At 41.8% G+C, this 9780-nt stretch overlaps 1 protein-coding gene across 2 annotated transcripts in view; it reads left to right on the forward strand.

The window, feature by feature from the left end:
- Positions 1-4497, forward strand: part of RNF38 (ring finger protein 38) — a 101579-nt gene extending 97082 nt beyond the window's left edge. For both annotated transcript variants that reach the window (XM_019554976.1, XM_019554977.1), the window contains exon 11: positions 840-4497. In XM_019554976.1, the coding sequence (XP_019410521.1) occupies positions 840-902 (63 nt within the window). In that variant the 3' untranslated portion in view covers positions 903-4497. The remainder of the gene's footprint in view (positions 1-839) is intronic.
- Positions 4498-9780: the final 5283 nt, after the last annotated feature.

The raw sequence follows: 9780 nt of genomic DNA on the forward strand, positions 1-9780 counted from the left end.
AACTTTTACTTGATTGATACTTACATATGTCTACTATAGTTCAAATTGCAGAATGATTTAGAAGGTTGATTTTTAATTTCCCCCTCCCCCCGCTTTTATTTTACAAATATTTTTACTTTGTTGCCAATGAATTGTTTTTCTAAGTACTGGCTTCATTTTAAGTGTTCTTTTTATTTTTAGTGTCTTTAAAGTGTCAGAAATGTAAAATTTGGTCTTTGTGGGAAGGAATTTAAATGGGAGCTAGTAAAAAAATAAATAAGAACCCTACAGTTCTGAATAGTCTGACTAAAATCCCTTTTCTTTCCAGGTGCTCAGCTTTGTGTCTTTGGGTGGCATGTTTTTACCAGTGATGTCTTCCATGCATGTTTCTGCTGCATAGCAATGGCAGTCAGGAGTTCAGAGAGTTGTGATCCCTCGCTGTTGTAGCTGTGCTGGCAGAAGCTCTTAGTATAGACATAGCTATACTGGCAAACAGCACTTTTCCTGACACAGCTGGTTTTGCTGGTGAGGCAGAGCTGCATCCACAATGGGAACCCTTGGCCATGTAGCATGCACACTTCCATTGTGCAGGCAGGCCCAGTGTCACATTTTCCAGAGCCTTTTAGGACAGGTAAAACCTAAATGGCTAATGCAAAAATAAATAATAAATAAAGGCAGACTTTTTTTCCAGGCCACTTTCACACACTCTTTAAAGCAGCAAAATGGGTACAAGCCTAATTGATCTTCCATTTTGCCTGTGCCTATTTGGTATTCTGGGGTCTGGAGGACAGAGGTCTTATTTTGGCTTACCAGGTATCATGGCCAGCACAATTAAATCTTGTTTTACTTCTGTCTTGCAGGCAAATCGTACATGCCCAATTTGCAGAGCTGATGCTTCAGAAGTGCATCGTGATTCAGAATGACCAATCTAAGAGCACAATTCTGGTTTGGGTGTTCCTAGTCACATGTATATACGAACTATCCATTGAACTTACCCGTGTGGCTTCCAGCCTTCCCTTTATACAAAAGGGTCAATGGACCTTTCTTTGCACTGTGTGATTTAATCAATTATAAAGCTTATAATTAGTCTTCACAATTATGGGATTGTTATACTAACCGTGTGATTGGAACTCCAAAGATTTTTTTTTCTTTAGCTTAATTTTGTGTGTGCACTAACATTCCCTGGGTTTTGTGTGATCATTCCGAGTGTTGCTGCGAGATTACAGTGGACGTGATCTTTTAGCATGTGCTTTTATAAAAGTGGTAGCTCCAAACAATATAGCAATCTACCTTATATAGAGCCTTCAGATACTGTGAGTGGGAATGATCGGTGTGAATGGATGTGTGCGAGAGCCTGTGTGAAGGTGTGCTAGCGAGGAGGTGCGTGTGTGAGAGAACCTATATACCAGCATGTACTGAGAACGTATGTGTGTAGTATTAATTATGCTGCAATGTATAATCTTGTGTGTTATTTAAACAGTACTAGTACTGTACACTGGTTTCTTTCCTTGTGTTTGCAGTTGCACACTGAATGCTAAGGGTGCAGCAATTATAGGCATTTAATATTTCCTCCCCCAATGTACTTAATGGTATGAAAAGACCTTTTTACTTTTTATTCAGACAGCTGTTCTGCTTCCCCTTCATTGGAGATTTTAAGTGTACTACTAAAGAGTTTATTGATTTTCTCAATACACAATAGCCTTGTTTTTAGCATATGTTATAAAATTCAAATTTTAAAATTGCCAATTTACTACTTATTTTATCAATAAAGTTGCAATATCGCACAAAATCAGTTAGCAATATTAACATTTTCAATCAGTAATTTGAATGTTGATGCGTTCCTGTTCTCCTTTTTAATTGTTCTAGCCAGTTTTAGTTATGTGCGACTGATTTCAGATTTAGTTTTTGAGTTTTGAAGATGCTGAAGTATCGTATTACTCGTCCTAAATGGAAGTTGAAAGGACCTTGCGATGCGAGTCTTGTGCAACAGCTCTTCACATTGCTGACCATTGTACTACTTGAGTACGGAATCATTTAGCTTATAAACATTGGCTTTAAAATCACTTGCATTCTTTGTCATTCACAAGGGAGTTTGTATACAATTAAAAAACTTGTAAGAGGTTACAATTTTATTCCTGCAACTTTGTGAACAAAATAAAATTTTTAGCATTTTCTCAGAGAAGGAGAACTTCTGACTTTTTTGTTGCATCACCAAAAGGTTTTTTCATTTGTTGCCTGGTTCAAATGATGTAGGATGCTGCTTCTGCCCTTCCCTTTGTCATGATGGGTTTTTGCATTAAAAAAAGAAACTCCCTTGATTTTAATATTAGTCTCCAGAGTGCTCACTACCAGGGTGAACGTTGGTACACAATCAAAACAAATAATTATGTGAAATAGGCATTAACTTCCATTCAGCTGCCCTGTGAATAATACTATGAGCCATGCTGTTGTAAAATTGGCTTCACTTAACACTTCAGACATAAAGGTCTCTAAAATTTGTTTCACTGAAATAATTAGGTTGACATGTACCATAGCTTTCAAGATGTGTAACTTGTTTGCGTCATGATGCTTTCTCTTAAATATACTTCGGTTGCAATAGCACAAGTGGCACAACTAGCAATATTGCTGTAACTTGCTGCCAGTCTCAGCTTTAAGTTTTTTATTCTGTGTCACGTCTGATACTTTTTTTTTTTATGCTGCTATGCTTTAGTATCCAGCTGTATTTTCAGACAGTGTTATATGTTCTCCATGCTGCTTGCCCTTCATGAAGGCTCTACAGACCAAGCTCAGTGTGTAGTTCTGTTTAAAAACAAAAAAAAGTACAAGCACAATTTTGTCCATGTTTCCAGACACTATTGCCTCTGTTTAGTTACAGAAGCTGAATGCAAGACTTGGCAGTCTGTCCAAACCCATCAGTACTTAAGAACACTAAATCAAAATGATTGCAAAGCATAAGGTTACAGCTTTCCCCTGATGTGTTACAGAATGGAATTAGCCACAATGACATGACACCAAACTGGTTCAATAACATATAGTAAACTTTTTATTTTTTTAATAAATGAAATCACATGTTTAAAAAAAAAAAAAAACTGTAAGCCACATATGTCTTATAATACTTAGGGTCTTTTATATAGCTGCAAAAAAAAAATTTCTACCTGTACAGATTTAACCATAACAAAACACTACTATAGTCAGTATTCACTTTGAACAAAGCATGGAAGTAAGGCACTTTTTGTAAGCTAGATAGAAATACATCATTACCAAGGCACATTTTACAAATATGGAGGTAAAGCCGTCCTCTTTCCTGAATTGGAGCAGTCTTTGTGTGTGATGTCCCTTTTTCCAGGTAAAGTTCTGTGAGACAGCTGGAGATTGAGGAGGCAGTAGGGTCTAATTTGGTAAAATACTGAATTTAATTGTTGCACTCTTGTGGCTGATCTCTTCTGGAATGTTTCTTTGTTTGCATGGGACTCTTGCAGATGTGTGCAGACTTGCTTCCTGTGGTTAGTGCGTAAGAACAGCACACATGCATGTGTTCTGAATCAGCTCAGTCTGGCTAGGGCTGATATTTTTTCCTGTTGCCGTCAAAAGAGGAAGGGAAGGGGATTCATGCTCAGCTGTTAACTGCCATGTTATGCACATTTTGTGTCTTAATTCCACAGCCTGCAGTGGTGCCTGGCAGCACCAGAATCCAGTAAGACATTTATGTTGGTTGCCTTCTCCCCATATTCCCAGCTCCCCCTAAAAACAATAAACTCTTGGCTTTACCATATTGGCACTGCTGTGTTTATTTTGCATGAGTTATCATCTTAATTTTTTTACTGTTTTTAAATGGATGTCAAGGCCTACAGATATCTCCCAAGTTTTGTCTCAGTTTTTAGTTTTATTTACAGAATTTGGGGGGGGCAAAGTAAACTTTTTGTTGTATACTGTTTTGTATGGTCTCTTGAATGTGATTTCTCAGCTTTAACACTTACAACTTGTAGTATTTGGAGTGAGATCCACCAATCTAGGTTTTTGAGGTTTTTTATTTCATTTTACTTACTAAAAATATTTTTGAGTTATCTTTAGGCCTTAATACAAGAGCTGGATTTTTTGTTCTTTTTTGTGTTCGGTTTAGGGGGTGGTTATTAGGGTTGTGGGTTTTTCATTTTGGTTTGGTTTGCTTTTTTTTGTTTTTCCCCTTTGGTATATTCAGTTACCTCATTTTTCTGGTTTTGTTTCAGATTTTGCAATTGATTATGAAAGCTTATGGGTTTTGTTGGAATCATATTTTTGTCAAGTGTTTTCTTTAAATCATACTCTTGTATCATTTTAACATGTAGTTTTAAATGTATTATAAATATCTGTAACCAAATCATTTGAAGGCTTGATAAATTTTTAACAAAATTTGTACATTTTTTATGAGATTACTAGTAATGCTTTACTAAGTAGTGCAATGAGTTTTTATTTTTAATCCCTGTGCCCAATTTTGGAGTTGAGAGAGTTGTTCAGTAATAAATGTATGATGTACACTTACACAATTTTGTCTTGCCTTTTATTTTTCACCTTGGTGTTCTTGTTTTGTTCTTTAATATTAATCTTTTTCAGTTTTATTACACATTGGAATTGTTTTGCCTCACTAATTCTGATATGTAAAGCAAGACTTTTTTCAAACACTGTTTTGTTAATAAATCTGCTTTTAGAAATTCTGAGATGAACATGAAGGAAGCTGCAGCTTATACATTTTAAAAACTATCAAAAGCATTTTCTTAAGGTGGTATTTTCCTATCAATCGATAAATATGCAGTCAGTTACTATTTTGTGATCTTTCTGCATTGATCAAGGAATCAGTTTCCTGAAAATTGTACTTAGACTTTAATAAATCACAAGGAAAATATGAAACGCTGAAAATGTTGCCGTATTGAAAAACATTCTGCACTTGCTATAGCATATTTCAGCTGAAGATCTTTAGTGCTTTCATACTAAGCCTGGCAATATCCTAGCAAGATTCATAAATATTTCCCCTGCAGTTGAGGAAGCTGCAGTAGACTTTGACTTGCTGATAGTCACTGAATTCTACAGAATGCTCTCGTGTGGCCGGATCATGAATAGATCCCAGATCATCTCTACCTGTGCTTTTTGTGACAAGAAGGTCATGTATGCCAAGACTTAACATATTACCTGCCTCTTAAATGGTTTTCATTTAGTGTGCAACAGTTAGTTGTTTCAACTAGCTGAACTAAAGTTCTCTAGGTATGTAATATTTAAAGATGCAGTAGTCTGCCCTGAGTATAATTTTAGCAAAGATCTTGATTATAGTTTTGGCTTTGTTATAACTATCAGTTATAACTAACAAATAGAATAACCATTTCTAAATGGACTTGTTCCTGAATGCAGTACATGCCCAGTTTTTACAGCATAGTAAATAGTTTAACCTTGCAGCAGTAAAGTATAAGTGTAACATGCCAACAGTATTTTGCATTTGTGTAACCCAAGATGCCGATATTTGCTTCAGTGCAAGGCCCGTGGCAGATGTTAACATGAACATGATTGAGAGAAAACATACATTTTTCTCAGGTACCAAAATATTGTGTACCTTGCTATGCATGATCCCAATTGTGTGACACTGGGTGCAGGGAACCAGTTCACTGATACCAGGCTGCACTGGGTGCCTTTCAGTGACAAAAGGGCAGCCCCTGACTTGGGTTGCCTTCCAGGATTGGGCACAGGGTGACTGTCTTCGATCCCAGAGCTACCCCATCCCCTGTCCCAATGATAAGGTGACCATTGGTATAGCAGACTTTGGGATCCAACCCTAGCATCCAGCGCACCCTGGCAATCAGACTTGCCTGCTGTACTCTTCATCCTGCCAAACCTGTCTCTTTCCTGCCATGCCTTGATGTTTATATTATTACCTTGAGAGGCTGTCTGGAGGAGCTCCTTTGGTACCTTCCATCTTGGCATGATCCTTGGGACTTCTTCCTAGCACTGCCTCTCCAGTGGTGCTTTCCCTTTAACATAGCCTTCATGGCTTCTCAGCCTTATCAGTACCAAGTATGGTCCTGCAGATGCTAAACATGGTCCCCATTACAAGAAGGGGAGAAAGGAGGACCTGGGTAACTATGGGAGAGAGGAGGACCTCTCAGTCCTTGGGAAGACCTTTGAGAAAATTATCACGGAGCACATCTGCATGGGAGGTAATGCTCAGGGGCAACCAACACGGGTTCATTGCAGGCAAATCCTGCCTGCTAACCTCATTTCCTTTTGTGACCAGGTCACAAAGGCCTTGGATGCAGGCATTGAGGTAGATGTCATCTACCTGGACTTAGAGAAGGCCTTTGTCACTGTTTCTCACCCCATTCTCATAAACTAGGCGACTTTGGCATTGATGCCTACACAGTCAGATGGGTCGCAAATTAGCTGGTTTTTGCACCCAGAGAGTGGTGGTGGATGGGCTGTTTTTGAGCTGGAGGGATATGGGCAGCGGAGTTCTTCAGGGCTCAGTCTTCAGGCCCATGCTGTTTGACATCTTTATCAGCAACTTGGAGGTGGGCACACTGTCCAGGTTCACTGATGACAAGCATGTGGGGAGAAGTGGGCACACTGGAGAGGACGGACAGAATCTAACTAGATCTAGACGGGTTACAGAGGTGGGCAGATGAAAATAGGATGGAATTCAGTGCAGACAAGTGCCAGGTGCTGCATCTAGGGAGAAAGAACTTGCAACACACCTACAGGCTGGGGAACTCCCTTGTTAACAACACAGTGGCTGAAAGGGATCTTGGAATTATTGTTGACTCCAGGATGGACATGAGCTGCCAATGCAAGAAAGTGGTCAGTAAGGCTAATCGCACCTTGTCATGCATCTATAGATACATCCCAAGCAGCTCCAGGGAAGTGATCCTCCCCTCTATGCGGTGCTGGTCAGACCGCAGTTGGAGTACTGCATCCAGTTCTGGGCGCTGCACTTCAAGGGGGATGTGGCTAACCTTGAGAGGGTCCAGAGGAGGGCCACTCACATGGTCAGGGGGCAGTGGGTCGAGTCCTACGAGGATAGACTAAAGGGGTTTGAATTTAGTCTCCATAACAGCAGACAGATGGGATCTGCTGGCCATCTATAAACTCACTGGGGGTGGGGGGGGACCAATGGAAAAGAGGTGAGGCTCTGTTCCCCCCGGGTACCACCTGGGATAATGAGGAATAACAGCCACAAATTGATTGAGAGCAGGTTCAAGCTAGATAGCAGGAGGCATTACTTTACAGTTAGGGCTGCCAGGCTCTGGAGTGGGCTCCCAGGGAGATAGTGCTCTCCCCTGCCTTGGGGGTCTTCAAGAGGAGGTTGGATAAATATCTGGCTGGGGTATTGTGATCCCAGTACTCATTCCTGCCCAGGGCAGGGGGTCAGACCTGATGATCTATTCAGGTCCCTTCTGACCCTAATAACTATGAACTAAACACACCCTTTTGGTCATAACCATGCTTTATAATTGTAGCCTCCAGCTTCCCCTATTGCCATGCCCATGTCACGCATGGGGTCAGTCACCATTTGTAGGGCTTCCTGGCCCATTTGTATGTTTGCCTCAGACCCTAAACTTAAGCCTTTTCCACGTTGGCCCCTTTTCTCTCATGGACTCCCTTAGCTCTGGCCTGCTGTTTCAGGTGTCAGCTCCATGGTCTCAGTCCCACTGCCCCCACCTTCTGCAGGGTCCAAAACACAGAGTGCCTGAACTGTTACATGGCTTCTAAACAGTCCCAAAGCATTGATCCAGTTCTCCAGTATTATACCAGCTAATACTCAAAACCCAAGTCCCTCCTGGGCCTCTCTGGGTCCAAGCAAACTCTTGCCCTCTATCTGCTAGCTCACTTCAGCTTCCCTGGGTATCTGTGTTGCCTGAGTTCCTGTCTCCAGCAGCCTAGGCTGGTAGGAGGTCTGCCCTCAGGAATCAGCCTGACCCTTACCCCTACTGGTTTCGGAGCTAGGCTTCTAATGTTTTGGGGCTCTGCCCTTTCTAGTTGCAAGGCTTCCGCCTTGCCCAGGAGTTTCTACTTAGCCTAATACCGAATCCCCCTCTGATCCACTGCAGTCTGCTCTCAGGCACTGCAGCGCAAGCCAATGAGCTGTACTTCTTGCCTTCTTACCTGCCTGGAGCCTTTTCTGCCTATGGTCACGCAGCTAGCCCTCGCGCAGTCTCTCACCGTCCTATTGAGTCTCTTTTCAGCTCCCTCAAGCTGCTTAATTTCCCACAGCTATATCTACCATAGTTGCCCACTTGATTACAGCTCTCTAACACAGTGTTTCCCTCTTAATGGAGCATAGGGCTCCCGTTACCTTACAGTCAGGATTAGGCAAAGGCAGCCCTGGATTTAGGATATGCCACACTTTCAATTTTAAAATAAGATACAAACCAGTCAAAGATGTTTCACATCAAATGTGGAAGGTCTTGGTGGCAGGTTTGCCATTTTCTTACACCATAAATTGGCTGGATTAGTGCTGTTACAATTTATGGTGTAATTAACCTACTAATTCTGCCATAAATGTAACACCTGTGAGGGCCTATGCATAACCAGGCCAACATATTTGCATTTGTGTAGCCCATGATGCCAACATTTGCTTCAGTGTCAAGGTGCCTGAAGGTGTTAGGACCAGTGTAATCATTTCAGGAAAGAAAATAAAATCTGGGCTGGAGAATATTGCTCAGGAGTTTTCACTGAATACATCTGAAATTCTCTTTTAAAAAAACAAAAATTGAGGGTTTCTTTTCTTTTTGTGAAATAGTCACCAACTCAACAATATTGTTAGAATGAATAATTTTAATTTTTTTAATTAATAATTATAGATTGGATAAATATGAGCTCAGGCTAGCAAATAGTTCAGCTAAACTGGACACACAAAGTATTCTGATATTGTTAATTTTAAGTCTTGCCATTAACACTCATTTCTATTACTCTGCCCTGACCAACCTGGAAGAAATGTAGGCTTTCCCTCCCTGCACACCCCAGCTAAGCAAAGGGAAGGCCAATAGTTTTGCAGGCTGCATTGATACTTTGCCTGTTTTTTGCCTCTTCTTCTGTCTTTCTATGGGTATGGAACATCTCTCCATACGTCAGTATGAAAAATTTCCAGGAAATTTGCTACACATGGGGGGGGGAAGTAGCAAGAGAATCACAAGGGCTTCAAGCATTCATAGGGCAGAGCATTCTGTGTGCCACACACCATTTGCTTGGCGGGGCTCCCGGTCTCCAGAGGTTCTGGAGGTCAGCCAAGAACACAACAAAGCTGATTGCCTTGGAGACCACACCTGCCCAGGGGAAACCTGACCCCTTCCTCTATGCATGCTGGAAGATGAGAGCCACAGTGCAGCTGATCAGTTTTTACTTCCAAGGTTTGGCAATTTCCATGTCAGCAGGCCAAAATGGATCCCTAATGCTCTCATCCCAGGCAGCTGGGGGTGAGGCCATGGGGAGGCATTCCATGCCCACAGGCAACTGGGGGGGGCATGTGCCCCCCCCCCCACAGGACTGACCCCCAACTCAGCACCACTCAGGATGGGGCAGGCTTTTTTGCCATGTGGGCTGGTGGCGTGTTTGGGGGGGGGGCACTAAGCCACAGCACAGAAGTATAGGAGTAGATATGGGGTTTTTGTCCTGCCCCCAGGCCCATCCACAAATTGTAGGCCCCCCCCCAGACTCAGGAGGCACCAGTCAGCCCTGATGTTGCCTGAACAGAGGAAGTACAGGGTCTTTCAGCTTGCTGCAAGGCACTTCCACCACAACATCAGTGGCAAGGGTGCACAGTAACCACAAAGGAGTCCTGGTCAG

Source organism: Crocodylus porosus, unplaced genomic scaffold (assembly GCF_001723895.1).
Source record: "Crocodylus porosus isolate Cpor-Errol unplaced genomic scaffold, CroPor_comp1, whole genome shotgun sequence".
Taxonomy (NCBI): domain Eukaryota; kingdom Metazoa; phylum Chordata; order Crocodylia; family Crocodylidae; genus Crocodylus; species Crocodylus porosus.